Source organism: Equus quagga, chromosome 3, assembly GCF_021613505.1.
Source record: "Equus quagga isolate Etosha38 chromosome 3, UCLA_HA_Equagga_1.0, whole genome shotgun sequence".
NCBI lineage: Eukaryota > Metazoa > Chordata > Mammalia > Perissodactyla > Equidae > Equus > Equus quagga.
The window spans coordinates 114,879,356-114,899,635 of record NC_060269.1 but is presented as its reverse complement, the minus strand read 5'-3'; the positions used below and the strand labels follow the sequence as shown (position 1 = coordinate 114,899,635).

The 20,280-nt window shown below is 34.3% G+C and overlaps 1 protein-coding gene across 16 annotated transcripts in view; it reads left to right on the top strand.

Annotated features, from left to right (window-relative positions):
- Window positions 1–20,280, top strand: part of LOC124236887 (pre-mRNA 3'-end-processing factor FIP1) — a 71,861-nt gene that overhangs the window by 22,445 nt on the left and 29,136 nt on the right. For 8 of the 16 annotated variants that reach the window (XM_046655847.1, XM_046655841.1, XM_046655843.1 and 5 more), the window contains 3 exons: window positions 2,377–2,486; window positions 9,447–9,554; window positions 18,748–18,841. In XM_046655847.1, the coding sequence (XP_046511803.1) occupies window positions 2,377–2,486; window positions 9,447–9,554; window positions 18,748–18,841 (312 nt within the window). The remainder of the gene's footprint in view (window positions 1–2,376; window positions 2,487–9,446; window positions 9,555–18,747; window positions 18,842–20,280) is intronic. The other 8 variants (XM_046655855.1, XM_046655850.1, XM_046655851.1 and 5 more) reach the window with 1 other exon arrangement.

The following is a 20,280-nucleotide window of genomic DNA, read 5'->3' as shown; positions in this document are numbered from 1 at the left end:
TGTTAAAAAGAACAAGAAAGAAGGCCATCGTGACTGGGCTTAGTAAAGATGAGTTGGGGAGGAGTAGAGGAAAACAAAGGCGGAGAGGTAGGCAGGGCTCATACCATGTAAATCCTTGTAGGCCATGATAAGAAGTTTAGTTTTTTTTTCTTTTTGCATTGAGAAGCTATTAGAGAATTTTGAACAGGGGAGAGACATGAGTTGATTTGCACTTTTAATAAGATTGCTTTGGTTGTGTACAGAGAATAGATTTTTCAGAGCTAAGACCAAAGCAGAGAGACAAGTTAATTTAGCAGTTGAGATGTGGTAGTGGGTTTGACCTGGGTTTTAGGAGTGAACATAATAGTAAGTAATTGAATTTAGTATATATTGTAAAGGTAAAGTTGACAATTGGATGCTCATATGTATTGCATACTTCTAGGATTTTTTTTTCTTGAACAACTGGGTAGATGATGGTGCCATTTACTTATATGGGAAAGACTTGGAGAGGATCAGATCGGGGGATAGTGGGAAATCAGTAGCTTTGTTTTGGCCATGGTAAGTTTAAGATGCTTATTAGACATATAAGAAGTTGGATATATGGGGGGGCCCTGTGGCTGAGTGGTTAAGCTCACCCGCTCCACTGCGGCCGCCCAGAGTTTTGCCGGTTCGAATCCTGGGTGTGCACATGGCATCGCTCATCAAGCCATGCTGAGATGGTGTCCCACATGCCACAGCTAGAAGGACCCACAACTAAGAATATACAACTATGTGCCAGGGGGTTTTGAGGAGAAGGAATAAAATAAAATCTTGAATAATCCCTCATTAAAGAAAAAAAATGTTGGATACAAGTTACTGGGGCTCAGGGGAACAGTCGAGAATGTAGTGTCAACTTGGAGTATTCCTGACATCCCCAGGATGAGTAATACATTTATTTTTCTCTGTTCTCATAGCATCTTTTATCCCATAGATTTTTTCATAGCTTTTATTGTTTTGCTCTGTTAGTTGTGTGACTGTCTTTTCCCACAGTCTGGAATTTTGTTGTATTTCTCTCTGTAATCTCAGCTTCTGGTACATCATAGATATTTAATAAATGTTTGATGAATGAATCATTTTTATTTCCCCTCTCATTACATTCTGTTAGTTTTACCTGTGAAGTGTCTATCAAATACGTTTCTTTCTGTCCTCATTGTCTTAGTGCTCATCCTCATCATTCCTCATTAGGATCAGTGCTTTTTAAATGGATTTTTTTTAAGCACTGGAACTCATTTTCAAGTAAAATGCCAATGTTAAACCGTAATTACATGAACGCACCAATTAGAGATTGGGTTCAGCAGTGTAAATAAGAGAGCTGACTATAGTGGTTCAAATATATAAATAAGGGTTTCTTTTTCTCACATAATGATTATTTGAGAGGTAGGTGGTTTCTGGAATTGACTAAGTGGTTTGAATATATCAGAGTCAAGGTGTCTGAGATTTTCTTGGCCTTTGTCTCAAGAGGAAGGAGAGTATTGCTAAATTTAGACTGACCAGGGCAGTAGAATTTAAATAGAGCATACAGTATGGTGTGATATATTATTCAAGGGTAGGGTAACTTGAACTTAGTTTGTTTAAATTTTGTAAATTAAGATGATTTTATGGTAAGAAGGTGAGTATAAAAGCAAAAGAGCATAAAGAAGATATTTCACCAGTCTGAAGTTGTATAACTGGATCACACTCAAAGGATCTGATAGGAGCAGAAAGGATGGGCAAATGTGGGAGAAATTATGTAGTAAGGAGATAACTGGTTTAAAAGTGAATATAAAAAAGAGAGAAGAGGTATTAAGGAGACAGATGACTGACTTCAAGTTTCTAGGTGTACTGAACTGGCAGGAGGGTGGTACTGTTGATGATGATGGGAAAATGGGAGAAATGGTATGGAAGTGCAGGAGCGGATTATTGACATTGCATTAATAGCAAATCATAGTCTGAATAGAAAATGGTCGGAATGGCTAAAATGGCCACTGGTGGTTTTCTTAGATAAGGGTGGTAAACATAAAAGGGGAAAATCTTCAAGGCCTTCCTTGAACTCTGAAACACGGAGTCATTCCCAAGTAGCTTGGACTTATTTGTGGTGATCTGAGAGAATTTATGAAAGTTGTATAGAGTTACAGTTTATTGAGCTTTTACAGTGACGTTAATATGAACTTTTTTTAATAGTTGGGAACATTTTGATCCCATAATCCATCTTTGGTGCCTTTCACCTAATGATAATCTGAAATAGGTTAATTTTACTAAATAATCAGCAATGAAACATTCTTCATATTTAATTTCAAATCAAATGTTACAAATTTATTTTAACGTCTTCAGTGTATTATGTTTGTCCTATTAAACAAGCTAATAACCTTTTTTTTTAAGGTACAGCAGGGAAGAACTGGAAATTCAGAGAAGGAAACAGCACTTCCATCTACAAAAGCTGAATTTACTTCTCCTCCTTCTTTGTTCAAGACTGGGCTCCCACCAAGCAGGTTAGTTAGAGAATTATAACTCAATTTACTGCAGGCACTGGCATCTTCACCTTGTAGTAGTACTATATGAATATAAAAGCTCTCAATGTTCTACCAGAAAACTGGAACATTCTACTTTGTTTTAGTACAAAAATGAATTCTTTGTGAAAAACTCTTCTGTGTGCTGTTCCATCTAAAAAAACTCTAAACAAGCAAGAATGAGGCATGATATATAGTTACATATACAATGGAGATGATAATCTTACGTTCATAAGAAGTGGTGGCAACAGTGAACTTGCTATTTTCTGTACTTATTATTCTCACATAAAGAATTACTGAACTTCCTGAGTCGAGATTTATTGGCCTAAAAGTGTTGCCGATTTTAGTAGAAGAGATGGTGGAAATTTTAGCCTGGAAAGGCTTTCAAATTAAAATGATTTTCTTTTCTTTCTTAGATTCGTTGTGATAATTCCTAACTTTGAGTTTCACAAGGTACCAATTGTAAGAGGCAAATATGCTGGCAATGTCCTTTTAACTTAAATATGACAGATGGTTAACCTGTTACCAGGAAAACGGTTAAGGATAAGCTAAGACTAGGGAAATTTGATGTCAGCAGTTTAATCTTGGGTTAGATAAAGATGTCTTAAATCAGTTATTTCTCTGGGCCTGAAACAAGTCTGATCCAGCTAATGTTAGTTCTCAGCCCCATCAGTTACCTGTGTGTTACTTGTTTAAATTTATTTTATATACTTTTCTGGTTTTGTTATTCTGCAATTTTGAATTGTTGTAAGAGATTATATTTCATAATATACAAATGCAGGAAGAGACCTTATGTGAGCATGTAGTTTAACCCTAAGATAAGATTTTTGAAACTTTCAGCCAGAATTAAATGTTACAAAGCCATCTTGGATTTTGACTCTCTCTCCTCCTTTTGACAATTACTAGTCATGGACATTTCCAAATATTAAACTAAATGCAATCTCATAAAATGTTTGTTTAAGAAGTTATGATAGCTCAGGAATATTGATCCTTTTAATATGTAGTATTCTTTTGGTTTTTTCATGTTTTAAAAGAGGTCAACTTTCATTCATTGAGTTAATGGTCTACTACAGTATGGAGTGATGTTAAGAGCTTGGACTATAGAGCCAGACTTCTGGGGTTCAGATTCTGGCTTTGCTACTTACTAGCTGTGTGTCCTTGGGCAAATTCTCTGATCTTGTTATTTTTTCATTTCCTTATCTGTAAAATGTGGTAGTAATACTTTCCTTATAGGGTAGTTGTATATATTAAATGGATTAATTTTTGTAAAGTGTTTTAGAACAGTAGTACATACATAGTAAATACTCTATAGAAGTTTGCTATTATCATAATTCAGCCAATTAAACTATTTAAAAATCAGTAGTTTTTCTGTACTTTGCCTTGCCCCCCCTTTCTATTTTTGGAACCTGGGCTAGATTATGTGGGGCATGGTGTCATTATTAGGGATTTGGCTTTTCCCATAAGTGAAATAAATGAGGAGTCACTGTCAGATTTTGAGCAAAGGAATGAAATTATCTGCTTTAGATTTTTAAAGTCTCAATTTCACTCTTTTATTAAGATCAGACTACAGAGGGGTTAAGGAAAGAAATGGTAAGCCAGCTAGGAAGTTGTAGCAATTATCTAGGCAAGAGATAATGGTAACTGACCAGGGTGGTAGTGGTGCTGATGTGAGAAGTAGTCAGATACTGGATACATTTCAAAAGATGTAAAAGATCTTTTACATTTTTTATATCTGAAATGAGAAAGAGACTACAGGAGGAGTGATTTTTGAAGGGAGAAGACCAAGAGTTTAGGACATAATGAGATTGAGATGCCTTTTAGACATACAAGTAGAAAATTTGTATAGGAGGTAGATATATAGATCTGTAGTAAAGGGGAAAGGTATGGAATGGAGATGTAAATTTGGGAGTGCTCAGTGTTTAAATAGTATTTAAATGAACTTATGAAACTGAATTCAATTGTAAAAGAGAGAAGTGTTGATAGAGAAGTGGTGAGAGGCCAGAGCCCTGGGGCAGTCCCTTGCAGGTCAGAAAAATAAAGATGAACCAGTAAGAGACCAGTAGAGAGGAATGACTAGTGAGATAGGAGGAAAACCCAGTGTGTATTTTCAAAAGGATGATTTCAAAGAAGGAGGAATGATTAACTATCAAATAATACAGATTCATTCGCCCAGAAGAAGAGAAATGACCTTTTGATCTTAAAATACAAAGGTCCTTGGTGATCCTGACCAATTCATTTTCAGTGGTATAAGGTGAAGATGAAAAAAAACCTTTCTGGAGCCAGCCCTGATGGTCTAGTCGTTAAAGTTAATGCTCTCACTGTGTTGGTGGCCCCGATTCGTTTCCAGATCGCGGAACCACACCACCTGTCTGTCAGTTGCCATGCTGTGGCAGCAGCTCACATAGAAGAACTAGAAGGACTTACAACTAGGATACACAAACATGTGCTGGGGCTTTGGGGAGAAAAAACAAAAGAGGAAGATTGGCAACAGATGTTAGCTCAGGGCAAATCTTTTCCCTGCAAAAAAAAGAGAGACTTTTTGGAATGGATTCAAGAGAGAATGGGAGGAGAGGAATTAGAATGAGAAAATATGGACAATTTTTTGGAGGATTTTTTTTCTTTTGACGGGGCGGAGAAATGGGACAGTATCTGGAGGCATATGTGGGGTCAGGAGAAGGTCTTTTCAAAATGAAAGAAATTACAGCATGTTTATATACTTACCAGAATGAGTTACTGGAGGGGAAAACTGATGATGCAAAAAGTGGGAAGGGACAGTTGTTAGAGCAATGTCCTTAAGTCAGAGGGGATGGGACGTAATATGCAAGTGGAGGGGTTAGCCTTGAAGGAGCATGGACAATTCACTCATAGTAGTAGAAGGGAAGGCAGGACATGGTAAGGGTTGATGGGTGGGTAGGTAGTGGTGGGGGGAACAACCAAAATTTCTTTTCTGATTGCTTTAATTTTTCCCAGCAGCATAGGATGCAGGCTTATTTGGTGAAATTGAGGATAGTGGAAGGGGGTGTTAAATGTTTGAGAAGAGAGGAGAAGGTCTGATAGAGTCATTTAGGGGTGTGTGGATAAACTAGGGGAAAGAAGTAGGATTGCTAGGCAGTACCTGGAGGGAAATGTGGAGTCAAGAAAGGGCTTTCTTTCGACATGGGAAAAATTACAGCATTTTTATATGCTGATAGGAATGAGTTAATAGAGTGAAAAATTGATGACATGGGAAGAGAGAGTGTACATTTCCAACTTTTCTTGAGGTTAATGGCTGTTGGTTTAAAGTGAGACAAATCAGCTTGGTTGGGTCTGTTTCTCTTGCTCTTATTCATGTCATCTTGTGTTCGTGAAGAGTATCTGGAATTGGATTTAACAGGTTGAGGTTACATGAGACAAATATGACAGGGATTGAGGGGCGAGGAAGATGAAAATGTACTTGAGGAAGTGATTATAATGATGGACCATGGATTTAAGGAGAGATGGGAGGATAGTGGTGGGTAAGGGACAGTACAAAGGAGGTAAAGAAATGATGGAAAAATTAGCAGATCCATCACTACTACTAAAAAAAGAGTGGGTAATTACCACCACAACCTGTAGAAACATACGCAGCATGCCAGTACTGTTGCTTTTGGATATAAAGAACTGTACCCATTGCTCATTAGGAAAGTAAGTTTGTTTTCTGGATTCATCTTTGCTTTATCCAAAGGATTCTTTTCAGTCATTGTGAAATATTTCCTTAAATAAATACTTGTGTTTTTTCTCTTTTATTCTTTGTTTTTATGAAGATTAGAGAGACATCTTTGAAAGTAAATTTCATTGACTTTAGGGAGAAGACAGTAATGCCATTTAAGAAATAAGAGAGACTGAACCCGAAATATTTAGCAGTAATGAGCTGTACTACTGACCTAACCACTGTATTTCCATTGTTTAAAATCTTTGATTGCCTTATTAGGATATAGATGGCTCTTGATATCTTTGCACAGAACCTTTTTTTAGTGATTTTTTTGTTGTTTATTAGTGGAAGTTCTGGGTTTCTAACTTTCTGTACTGCCCAGCAAATTGACATACTCAAGTAAATTGTTAATATTTAATATATCATAATGTTTTGATCTTTAAAAGTTTTTATATTATGTCATGAATGTACAACTCAAAGAATTTTCACAAACTGAGCACAACCATGTAACTAGTACATAGATCAATAAACAGAACATTACCATTACTCCTAGAAACCCCTGTTGTGCCCCCTTTATTTGTTGTTTTAATTTTAATTTTTTATTTTGATAAAAATTCAAACTTATATAGAGTTGCAAGAAAAGTGTAAGGAGTGTCTAAATACTCTTCACCTGGATTCACCAGTTAATAACATTTTGCTGTATTTGCTTTATAATTTCTCAAAAGTATTTTTTTTCTGAAACATTTGAATGTTAATTGTAGACATGTCCCTTTACCTCTAAATACTTCAGCATGTATTTCCTAAGAACAAGGTCATTCTGTTACATACTCTTAGGACACAATTATCAAGGTTAGAAAATCTAATGATGAATCAGTAGTTTAATATACAAGCCATAAATTTTGCCAGTTATTTCAATAATATCTTTTATGGTAGTTCTTTTCTTTCCTCCTTGATTTAGGATTCAGTCCAGATCATTTATAACGATTAACTCTCTTATCTCTTTGTTCTTCTTTAATCTGGGACAGCTTCTTAGACATTATTTGTATTTGTTGACATTGAATTTTGAAGAGTACAAAATTTATTTTGTAAATCTGTTTGTTTTGTAAATCATCCCTCAGTCTAAGTTTGCCTGATGTTCCCTGGTTATTAGATTCAGGTTTTGCTTCTTGGGCAGAATACTATGTAACTGATGTTATGTCCTTCTCAGTTCATCGCCTGGAGGTACATGATGTCAGTTTATTCCGTAATTAGTGATAACTTTAATCACTTAGTTGTGGTGGTGTTCCTTTGGGTTTCTGCACTGCAAAGTTACTGTTTTTCTCCTTTGTATTTAATAAGTAATCTCTGAGGAGACTGTGTAAATATCTTTTTTCCCTTTGAACTTTCCAAGAATTTTAGTATCGATTGATGATTGTTGCTTTAAACAGTTATTACTATAATAGCTGCAAAATAGTGATTATCTGACTGTTATTCCTCTTAGATTTATTAGTTGGCATTCTACTTTAAAAATGAGCTTTCTCACCTCCCCCACTTACTTATTTATTATCAGCTACGCTCATTAAATTTTATTTTTTGTGGGAAAGAGAGAGTGTGTGTGTGTGGCTTATAAGTAATGGCTTATTTGTATATATGGTATATAAACTACATGTATATGATTTATATATACTGTAATTCATATGGATGCTCAAATTGTTCCAGATTTGGTCTGTGGGAGCCTCTTCAGACTGGCTCTTCTGATCTTTTGATATGTCCTCATCACTTTTTTTGAGGATCTCTTTACTTTCTGGCATTACCGGATGTTCCAGGTTTATCTTGTGCTTTCCCTGCCCCTTCCCTAGAAGCAGCCATTTCTTTAAGGCACCTTGATTCCTTTTGGTGGGAAATGATAGTTAGAAACCAAGATCTCAGCACTAGTTATGCTCATTGCTATTGGGGTGTTACTGTTTCTGGGCCTTTTCAGCACCCAGAGCTAGGAAAAACAAGCTATTTCAATATGAAATAACCATATGTATGTTCCTTATAAAATTTTAACCATGCAGTCATCCATCATGTTTCTTTTACTTCCAATTTGACATTCCCGGGTTCTACTTCCCTTTCCCTATTCCATATTACATCTCCCTTTTTCCAGCAGTGAGAATCAGTTCCCAACAATTTCAGTATATTTACTCATTTGCTTAATCCTAAAATACACACAAAATAGATTAGAACTTCTGCACCCATCATTACAAAAAATAAACCTGTTAAATAGAGTTCATTTCTTCTTTCTTACATACTGAAGGTATATAGTGAGAATATTGTGTTCAACAGTTTCCTTCAGAGTGGTAATATTAATCATTTAAAATATAATTTGATTCATTATTTCCGTGTGCATTCAGTATTAATGTTTCTTTTCCTCCATGCTTATTGACTTAATTATTTTGTGCATATATAAAACATTTAACATAGTTCCAAAGGTAAGACTAGTCAAAAGTATACTCAGATTTGTCACTCTTTCCCATATTTCTTACTCCTGTCGGTAACCAATTTCATTTCATCTAGTTTCTGGTTTATTCTCCTGTGTTTCTTTTACATAAATAAGCAGATACATAAACATATTTTTTCTGTTGCTTTGAAAGAGGGTCGTCTTAGGCCCGTAAAGTATTAGCAAGAGTATAAGTAATTGAACTTTTTATGGAGTATGTATGTCACCAGGGGTAAAATAACTTTCTTTAGAATTTTATTTTGAAAGAGTTAAATTATTTTGAAATGGAATTTTTGTAATATATATAAATATAATGAAATACATATGTAGTGTAGGTTTTTATGAAGCACATCAGAGTGTTACTGTTAACTGGTTACACTAACAATACTTATGCCTGTTATTGAGGAATATAGGGAAAGAAATGCCAAAATTTCAAATAAGATTTGGTGAAACTGCACAAATTAATGTTATTAATTCATAAAAGCACAGAAATTTATTTCTTGATAATATAACTTAAAGTAAACCCTTGGTTCTTTTCTCATTTCTACATTTTGACATCATACTGTCTATGTTGAGAAATATTTCTAAAAATAAAGTTAAGAAAGTCTTAACTTAACTTAACCACCTATATTTCAATACCACTAGCAGTCTTAGTACCACAGCAAACAGTTTATGTGACTTGAAAAGATTGATCCTGTAGGAACATGCTAAAGGACTTTAGAAAAAGCATGTCAGGGAAAAAAAAAAACAGAACAAGGGGGGTCAGAGACAACAATATGTAAGAAAAAACATAGAAAATTTATCTCACCAGAAACAGCACCTCTTCTCAGTCTCAGACAAGTACTGCCTCCAGAAAAGCCAGTTCAAGCGTTGGGAAGTGGCAGGATCGATATGGGAGGGCCGAATCACCCGATCTAAGGTAAGGCTATTTTTAAACATTGGATACTCCCTGATGTTTAGATCATCAGTGTTGTTTGATCTCATTAGTAAGATAATACATTTGATTAGACTGTACCATATTTTTACCCCCTAAATTATGCTTTTTCAATATGGAATTGAGGGTTTTTAATTTACCTTATGAATCAGGCCTTATCACTTCATGTCTTGCCTCTCTCTGGCTTTTTTATATGTTATATTATAAATTGCATGGAACCATGCTGAGTGTTCACTAAGTGTTTTTCCCCCCTTGCTGCAGGTTTAATTTTTCTTTCTCATATCACACCTTATTCAAAAATCCCTGAGTGCTTTTCACTATTTGTTGAATAAAGTTTAGCCTTCCGAGCCAGTATTTGGGACCTGTAAAATCATACTCCACTGAATCTTTCCAATCTTTATATCCAGCTAGTGTTTAAACCTGCCATTCCATCAGGTGGGTCTGTCAGCTTCCTAGGAACTACTATTCCCCTTATTGTTGCTATGCTTTTACTCATGATCTACTCTCCATAGACTTTTGGTTTGTGTTCTGAATCTTAGATTTACAAAGCATACGACCTTGGATGGGTATTGTAAACTCTCTGAGCCTATGAAGTGGGAATAACAATTTCTACCCTAAGAGATGTGATGAGAAGCAAACGTTAGATCATGAAAGTACATTGCCAACAGAAATCAATCTGAGCAATTAATTATGCTTTGCTTGACTTAGAAATATAGACTAAAGTACTTTCCTAATTTACAATTTGGATTTTTAAACAATGATGGTGTATTGGGGGTGGGGTATATTTTGTTTATTTTTGTTGTTACAGAATTTTAAGCTTTTTTTCTTGGGCAGCTTGATACTATATTGCTGTGCTTTTCATTATTTTCATTTACAAACTTTTATATATATAAATTATCAGATATCTTTGATCATAACAACTGAAAGAAAAAGGAAGGAAAAACTATCAAAATGTTATTTTCTTAGATTTTCGTTTCTTTGGGGTCTTCATTATAATTCCCCATGAGTAGTAAGAATTTCTAGTCAACTTGTTTTAATAGGATTTCTTGTTAGGAGCAAATAAACTTAGTCGTTCTGAAAAGAGTGTGTTTATCTCGAAGTAAACAATATTTTCACTTTTTAAAGAATATCCAAACTGTAAGTATAGTCACTGATGCAGATAGAAATATATTTCTTTATTATCTACATTCTTAGAAGAACATCAGTTGCATGTGTTGCTTTTTAACAAGTTTATAGAATGAAAATTTGTATACCTTCTATTATTTTAAAAGTACTCATTGGCATTTTTTCACATGTATTATATGATTGATTGATCTTAGTTTTTAAAACTAAAATTCTCCTTGAAGAACCAATGGAAATTTTGAAAGTGTTATTTTAAATAAAGAAAAGTTAGATCTGACAAGTGTGGAGTCTCTGAATCTTTTTATGTTTAATATTTTAGTGGAACCCAAAAGTTTAATAGCCGTGCTAATAATAATTCTGTATAGTGATTAGCTTGGTTATCATAGCACTTAGGGCATAGAGAAACACTTGGATTTATATTTAACCTGGCCAGCAATGTGGACAGCCTATTTACTGATCCCAAAAGAGCAAGACAATAAGAGCTTTCATTTTCACCCTGCTACTATTGATAGTGAATCAGTAGCCTCTTTTTTTTTTTTTTAAAGATTTTATTTTTCCTTTTTGTCCCAAAGCCCCCCGGTCCATAGTTGTGTACTTTTAGTTGTGGGTCCTTCTAGTTGTGGAAGTGGGATGCCGCCCCAGCATGGCTCGATGAGCAGTGCCATGTCCATGCCCAGCATTCGAACTGGCGAAACCCTGGGCTGCCAAAGCAGAGCACACGAATTGAACCACTCTGCCATGGGGCCAGCCCCAGTAGCCATTTTTGTATATAAAGAATACCTACTTTCCTAAATTTAGAGCAGTTTCATGGCATAAGTACTGGATTTAGATATTAGGTTTGGTTTTGTGTCTGTGTGACTGTAGGATAGTTCCCTAAAATCTCTAGGCCTCTCTTTCCACATTTGTAAAATGACAGGGCTTGACCTTGTTACCTGGAAGGCTTTTTTAATCCTGATTATTTTCTGGCTAGTGCCTGGCTTACATGGAAAAGGAGAGATCCAAGAAATTAGGGAATTTGCCCAAATTTATGGCTAATCAAGAAGTAAAGCCATGGCCAGAATCCCTGGTTTTCTGCCTTTTAATACCTGCAGTTCAGGACAATTGACTTTCATAAGCAAAGGCATCGAAATACTTAAAATCGGTTATTTTTAATGTAATTTTAAGCTTTATATTTGTTTCTTTAGTTACTATTTTAACATCTGAAATTCCTTTTTTAATCAATCATTTGATTTAGAATTTTTACTTAAAATAGTTATGCTTTTGATGTAATAGTTTATTTCTTGAAATAAGATGGCTAGTTTATAGGCAAAATAGTAGTTCTCATATCTGAAAATGATACATCTCAGTTCTTGAACTATATAATTCACCCCACCCCCCTCCCGCTCCCACAAACAATGCTTTGGAAACACAGAAAACTCTCCATTCTGACTTTGTGATTAGTCTCAGGGCATATAGATATTAGGAAATTTCACACTGTATTTTCAGTATTTTGTGCTTTTCAAAATTAAAAGAAAAACCCTCTAGATAAAAGCTACTTTTATCTTTTTAAATGATGTATGTGTGTGTGTATATGTACACATACATACATACACATGCTTTCTTATAAGATAGAAAATGAGATTCCAGCTCTGGTAATTAATGTAACTGAGAAATGTGGAGTTTTTGAAACATTGCTTAAGTGTCTTTGTAAAGAGCACTTAAACAATGGTTGAGATCCTTTTCATAAGTTAGTATATTTGGAGACTCAGACTTTTTATCTCACACTTGTTCCTCTTAATTAATGTGTTTTTCAAATTTTCTTTAATACTACTCTTTAAGCTAACTATATGTATATAATAATGGCATTTTATTGGTGTAAGTTTGTTTTATAAATTCAAATTTCTAACTCTTGTAAACCCAATTAAGAATAATGAAGCAGTTTTAATGAACACATAAAATTGAAATTGGCAACAGTATGATTATTATAATCTTATCCTAGTGTCCAGTTTATTTCTGTATTTTGTTTTCATTTTATAATATCAAATTCTGCTTCTCTTAGGTAATTAGTTCCAAATTCTAGGTGGTTTTATTAAGCTTGTTTTCCAATATGAGAATGGTTTGTAACTGATTCAGACTCTTGAAACACAGGTAGAATAGTAAAATTGCTTTTCAATACAGAATCACTAAAATATTAAAATCTACTTGCATTTATTATAACAGACAAACATAAAACTTACAGTAAAACTGGATGGTAAATGAACATTAAATCTAAAACTGACCTCTTCATTTGTTCTCACTCTACTTAAGATTATGTCTCGATGAAGTAATGTACTGAAAAGATGCCACCTGTGCTTTCATGGCGTTTGAACACTCTTGAATGTGTGTTGTATTGTGTAGCTTGTAAGATTTTATGCGATTAGACATACTGAAGGCCTTTATTTTTAAAAAATTCCCTGTAGAATGGTATCTCTTCCTATCAATGATACATTTCAAAAATGAAATTAAACGTAAATATGGCAGGTAAAGCTTTATTCCAAGCTCTACACAAAAGTGAGTAAACTTGGCTGCCCTAATGGACATATTATGTCCTCCAGTGAGTCAGATTTTAACGTATTTCATCTTTAAGCATTCAGGGTTTTTTGTTTGTTTTTAATATTGCTTAAAAGGTAACGACAGTTTTAAAATTCAGGCCCCCAAAAATTTAGCATGGGAAACACTCTTATAGAAGAACAGGGGAGGGTCTTGGAGTTGATCATAACGGAGCCTGAATTCTGGTGCTGGCGCTTTACTTCACAAAAGAGCCTCTTTCCACATCGATGAAAATGAAACTAATTGGTACCTTCCTTGCAACGTACTTGTGGCTTAAGTAATTTCTAAATTTGTGAAAGCACCTATTGCAGGGCATCCAGTAAGTGTTAGTTCCCTTTAAATCTTTGCTTCCATCGTAGGCTTTATCAGTCTCTTTAAATGTAGTACTGAAAGAAAATAAATTACATGTCCTGAAGACAGTTTTAAATACTGTGATTTTTATTTTGGACATATATTACTTTTCTAGACAGGATTATAAACTATGTATACACTGTAGAGAAAATAATTCTTGTGCTTGTGAAGCTAAAACAAGTATAGAAGCAGTACTGTGTGAGTCCACAAAACTCAAAAGATAATATAAAAATATGTATGTAATGAATGACATCCTTACCTTAATTATCAGACCTTGATAGATATGACTTTATATTTATTGAGTACTAAGGAGTTAAATATTAATTTTTATCAACTACTTTAAATTCTTTCTAGAGGAGACCAAAATGTGAGTCTTTTCCTTAGGCATGCCATTAGTTGTAGTCCTCACCTTTGGCTTTGTATTGGAATATGTGGGGAGCTTCAAAAAATTATTAACGCTAAGGCCCAGGAGACTGATTTAAATGGTCTGGTGTGCACTCTGAGCATTGGGATTCTTGAAAGCTTCCCACATGGTTCTGATGTTCAGGCAAAGTTGAGAACCACTGATTTTAGAGACTTGGATTCTGGCTTGGCATAAAGATTAAAATCAAATGTTAACTGAGCACCTTGGAATTTTAAGTAAAATGATAGATTTGGCTGTAATGAGAACTGACATTTGCTTAGTATTTCACACCTCACAGAGTCCTTCCATATGTGTGATTGTCATTTAGTTTATATTCTCCTCTTCTTTGAAAATCTTTTTGTTGGTAATCACTGTCAAAGGTGGATCATGCTTTTTCTGTTGGCAGACTGGTAGATAGTATATTTGCCAAATTGGAATCCTGCACATAATATTTTCCCCACATCCTTTCTCTGCTCATGTTCTTCCCTCCATCTAAAACGTCCTCTCTTCCCATCCTCTGTGGCTAAATCATTCCCCGTGTCTTTCAAGGCTCACCTCTTTCCTAAAGTCGCTTAAAAGATGTTGCCCCAGTTTCCGTACAGAATTGTTACAGCCGTCTATTGAGCATCTATTGAGCATGTATTGACCCGAGTTAGACAGTCCTACCAAGTGCTTCTGTCTTTATCTTGGGAATATGAAACAGCCATATTCTGGGTGGCTGTTTCTTAAAGAATACACCCTTGAACCATCTGCTATCCAATTCTTAGTAAGAAGCTCTGTTGTGAGGCAATAACATTCATAGCAAGGGTATGTGAGTCATTCATTCTTTTAGAATAATGGTTCTGAACTTTCTTTGAAGCAGTAACCCCTTTGAAAATTTGCTGCATCCTGTAGACTCTTGCTTGAATGATCCATGTATATACATAACATATATTTAGGTTCAGGGACCTCCTGATCCCTCTTGTTTCCCATGTTAAGAATGCTTGCTGAAAAGTACAGTTAAATCCTTAGGTTAAGCCTGACCACTGAGAGAGCTGTATGCTCAGACCACATTGTTTGGCTTCCCCTGATTAAACTACTTTTACTGAGTTAATTGTTGTTATGCTTCACCTGGTATTGAGGAACATTTTGAGAAACAGCTCTATGAAATTCACCTTTGTTTTCACTGTGGTAATACTGGAAACTTTGTCCCTATTTCAGTGTTTTTCAAAGCATGAGATTGCAGTCCAATTAGTAGAGTATGATTTCAATTTGGTGGTCTCCCCTACCGAATATTTCTTGGTTTTGTTCTGTTAATTTTTTTCCTGTGTTATGGTTAAATATTAGTAAAATCAGATTTGATTTCAATGTTACTCTTTCTCCTTTATGGTAAGTGTAAGTAAATATTGTTTCATGAAACTTTCCTTTCAGTTTTTTATATAATGTGTGTATACTGGATTGCTGTGCAAATGTGTTTCTTCAAGAACTTTGTTTTGTGGTCAGAAAAATTTAAGAACTGTTGTACTCTATCATACTTCCTATGAAGATGGAGTCAAATGAGAACTTTTTTCTCTTTATTCTCATCTGTAAAATGGAAATAATAATAGTTGCTACTTCCTAGGGTTATTATGAGAGTAAATATGTATAGAGTGCTTAGAACAGTGCTTTCCTAGCACATGGTAGGTGCTCAAGAAATGCTAGCTATTATTATTACCAGAAAAAGCAGTCTTCAGAGCTAATGCTTTGTTTTTATCTTATGTACATTAAAGACTTTTGTTATTAATAATATCCATTATTTTGGCTGTTAAAAAATAAGAAGCTCAGAGATAAATTTGTGTCTAAAGATTACTAACTAACCTTTAGTCTATCTTCCCTTGGCTGATTTTGTCACTTTTAAAATTTCTGTTGTATCTCTGTAAACTGCCCTCATACCCTTTCTGGAACATCAGAAGCATCAAAATATGACATTTTAATTTTAATTTACTTCCCTTATAATTTCAGAGATGTTTTCATATTTATCTGTGCCAGGAAGAAAGGTAGAAGCTCCTGTGAACATTCACTGCCTGTGCTAAAATGTGGATTAATGACACTGTAGACATACACTGTGGTTAGTTTCTGTCTTTTTCAGCTTTTTAGTAAGTGGTTGAGTGTAATGTAGAGAGCAGAGTCTCGATAGCTGCAATAGCTGTCTGCCTTACTGAACAAATTTGTAAGTCCAGTTAAAACCGTGCTCTGGAAATCCAAGTACTGTATGTGGTGTATGTACAGTAGATCCTCACAGTGAAGCCCTCTGCTCAATCTTCTTATGCATTGAAATAAAAAGTGGTACATCACAAACTTTCAGAATAATACGATGCAATATTGTTTTCCATAATGTGGTAAGAATAGTATTGGATTGTTTAATTATTCATCTGTGATAAATATGTGCTCTTTTGTTACTTTGGTACGTATTTATGTATCTGTCATAAAAATATTTCTGAACAGAATGGTAAGCTTCACATTTCTGATTAAGGCAAATCAATTTGGTAAAGATACCTGGGCAAGGAGGTGTTACTATTATGGAAATGTAAGGAATTGCAATTTTCTGGACTCCCTCTAGTATATATGTTTGTTAAGGCTAATTTTTCATTTGTATGTTTTTAGAAGCATAGTATTTCCCATTTTGAATCTTTAGTGATTAAATAATCCATTTAAAGCTGGAAAAAAGTAGACTTTTCTGACCATATTTAAGATAAACTTTAGGAAGTGTGTCCCAGAATTTTTGAAAGCAGACGTTCTTAGAAATCCATGGTTAACGGTTGTAGAAATCTTTCCTCTCAGCACAAAAATTATATATCTAGATTTAATATATGGTAGCTTTAACAGTTTGGAGAATTTGCAATCCAAATTGCAAATCCAAATAAATTTGTGAGAATCTGTTCTTGATGGGAATAAATTTAAAAAGATGGAGGGAGAGAATCCAGTGATAGGGAATAGAAAAGAGTGGAAAAGGAAATAGTTGAGTAGAAATAAAGATTTTTACAATGAAGTCTAGGTAACGATAAATAGTGAGGGAAATCCTGGTCTCAGAATATACACCTTTATCTGTTAGCATGTTGGAATCTGAGATGTGTGTATATATCAGAAGGCTGACGGCATGTACTTTAATATGAAATTGTAGTGGCCATAGCTTTGTAATTATTTTAAGTTTTAGGGAAGAAGTTGGAGTAATATTTGTTTTGTGTCAGAGGTATTTGGCTTTTTCTAATGAGTGAATGTAGGGATAATTTCCCAGCTGTATTGAAGGGTACAAGTTAAGTAAAATCACTCTTGGTCTTTGGGATCATGAGGGAAACTAGGAAATCAGTGTCTCAGATACCAAATCAGAAATGCTTGAACCTTTTTTTTGTATTAAAATTAAAGAGAACTGAAATCTTAAGTGGGCTAGATGGTAAGTAGGAATTGACTATGTAGTTGAAGACATTTCAGATGCCATTATATACTTTTTATAGGGCAGTCTTTGTTTTGTTTTTATGAGCATAAAATTATTTATGGGGCTTTTCAAGGTTCATTTGAGACAAACTTGCACCAATTCTTCATTTCTAGAAGCCTTAAATTTCTCAAAGACCAATTATCTTGCTAGAAGGCAGCATGGCTCAAGGGAAGGGTCTGTGGGCTTTGGAATCAGAGACTTAGATCTAAAAGTTTTGGCATTTAATTATTACTGAGATCCGTGGCATCTCTCTGGGCCCTAGCTGTATCATCTTCAATGAGTATACGTAATTGTTTAAGTTGAGGGTCATCATAAGGGTTAGTTATAATATGTAGGCATTCAACAGATGGAAGCTGCTGTTATTAGTCATTTTAGGAACCTAACTGTGTTGACTGTGGAAGGCTCTATGGTATTTAGATTGTTTTATAAAGTTTTAATAAAGGCAGAGTTGTTGAGAACTGAAATATAAAGGAAGGGAAATTCATCTAATTTGCCTCCATTTTTCATTGCCTATTCCGACAAGTGACCTCTTGTCTTGTTAAGTATATAAACTTTTATGAAGTCCTTAACTACACTAAATGGTTTTAACATTATTTTGATTTTTCTGTGAAGTTTGAAGCATTATTTTGTGGTAGACTATTTTCTATCTACTCATATACTTAAATTTTAATGGATTGATTGTAAGTACAGTTAGAGGTGGGACAGACATTTAAATATTTGAGATTTCCAACTAAAGGCAAGTTATCAGAAATGGAAAACTGGTTCTCTTTTTGTGCTTTCTAAATAGCTCAGAATAAATCACTAAGGACAACATCCTGTGTGAATCAAAATGAGCCTTGTTTCTTTTCAAGCCTTTTTGGGGAATTTTAAAAGTTTCGTAATAGAACTGTGATAGGTGTTACAATTATAGTGGCCAAAAAATTTTATTTTCATTTGTTTAACAGCATTTGCTATCTGATTCAATTTCACAAAGATAAATTCAGTGGGAGACACTTACAAAATAGTAAATTGTAGAAGATAACCTATAAAAATACTTAAGATTTGACATTATGGTCATTGTTGAGTGTGTTGGTTCCATCTTATTAGTAAAACTGAGTGTTTATTACAGTGCAAAGTAACAAGATCTGACTAACTCTGAAGTTTTTTCAATGTGTGTTGTGATCCGATTTTATTTTAAAGTACATTGCAAAGGGTTTAAGATTTTATTTCTCATCTAATATTTTTTATTATTTTTCAAACATCTAATTAGATGAAACTAAATTGATTCCATTTTTATGTTGCAGGAGATTACCTGGGGCAATTGATGTTATTGGTCAGACTATAACTATCAGCCGAGTAGAAGGAAGGCGACGGGCAAATGAAAACAGCAACATACAGGTTTAGTATTTTAAAAATTATTTTTTTAACTGAAGGATTATATTCATGTTCTAATTTAATTTATTCAGTACATATTCATAGTGCTATGCTATGTGTTAGGTGCTTTAGGTGCTACAAAGATTAAAAATGTGGAATTGATCACCCTTTTATTGCAAAAGCTGTTCCATTTAGAATTTATGACCTTTGGATCTTTTTTAGTAAGATTTCTTTTTCCTTGCTATCAACATATAATATATAGGTTCATTGGACAAAAAAAGAAAATATGGGAAAAGTTCAAAAAAGAAAATAAAACTGCCTATAATTCTGCCATAGAAAGATAGCCACTCTTAACATTCTGGTACATCTCTTCCTTGTCACTAAGCAATATTGGGATACTACTATTACTTTTTTTTTTTTTTTTTTTTTAAGATTTTATTTTTTCCTTTTTCTCCCCAAAGCCCCCCGGTACATAGTTGTGTATTCTTCGTTGTGGGTTTTTCTAGTTGTGGCATGTGGGACGCCGCCTCAGCGTGGTCTGATGAGCAGTGCCATGTCCGTGCCCAGGATTCGAACCAACGAAACACTGGGCCGCCTGCAGCGGAGCGTGCGAACTTAACCACTCGGCCACGGGGCCAGCCCCACTACTATTACTATTTTTATGTGTATCCTTTTTTTAATTTAAAATCATCATTTGCATTTTCCCATATTCATAAAAATATGATTTAAAATCTTATGGTAGGTTCACTGTATAGATATACCATAATTTATTTAATGTGACATTTCAGGGGGAAATATGTTTCCTTTGTTTTCAAGTGAAAAAATGAAAGGAGAGGAATTATTAATAACTTGAATAATTCAAGTTAGAACTATAGTAACTGTGACTTTCAGCCAATAGCTTGACCACACTTTTTTTCATTATTTCCTTTTTCTGAGTACTTTAAAAAATATCCTAAGTGTTTAGTTTCTTATTACCTTTAATAAATTAATCATATAAAATGTTCTTTTCAGCATCATGAAAGGTAAATCATTTTTAAAATGGAAGATAGTCCTTTCTTTCCCTCCACCATTGAAATGCCATGATTTCTTAAAATAATTCTGTTCCCTACTTTAAAAGTAGCTTATCACCATAAGCCTTAGAACATTACTATACTTAAATGTAGGAAAAGTTAACAAAAGGAGGGATTATATGTTTAAATGATATGCTTTAGCCAGCAAGGATTTGAGAAGTATAAATTAAATATACAACATTATGTTGCCTATTTCTATGTTTCCCAAATCTGTTTGCACATCAGAATCCCTCAGGGAGCTTGTCAAAAATCCAGATTTCTAGGTGCCTGTCCCTTAGCTGTTCATACAAATCAGTATTTTGTAAGCACTTTTACTTTTCAAGTATAAACCCCTTTCTTAAAGTTACAAGGCTCACGTGAAAAAGTTATTTATATATCTAGCTGCCTGTTATT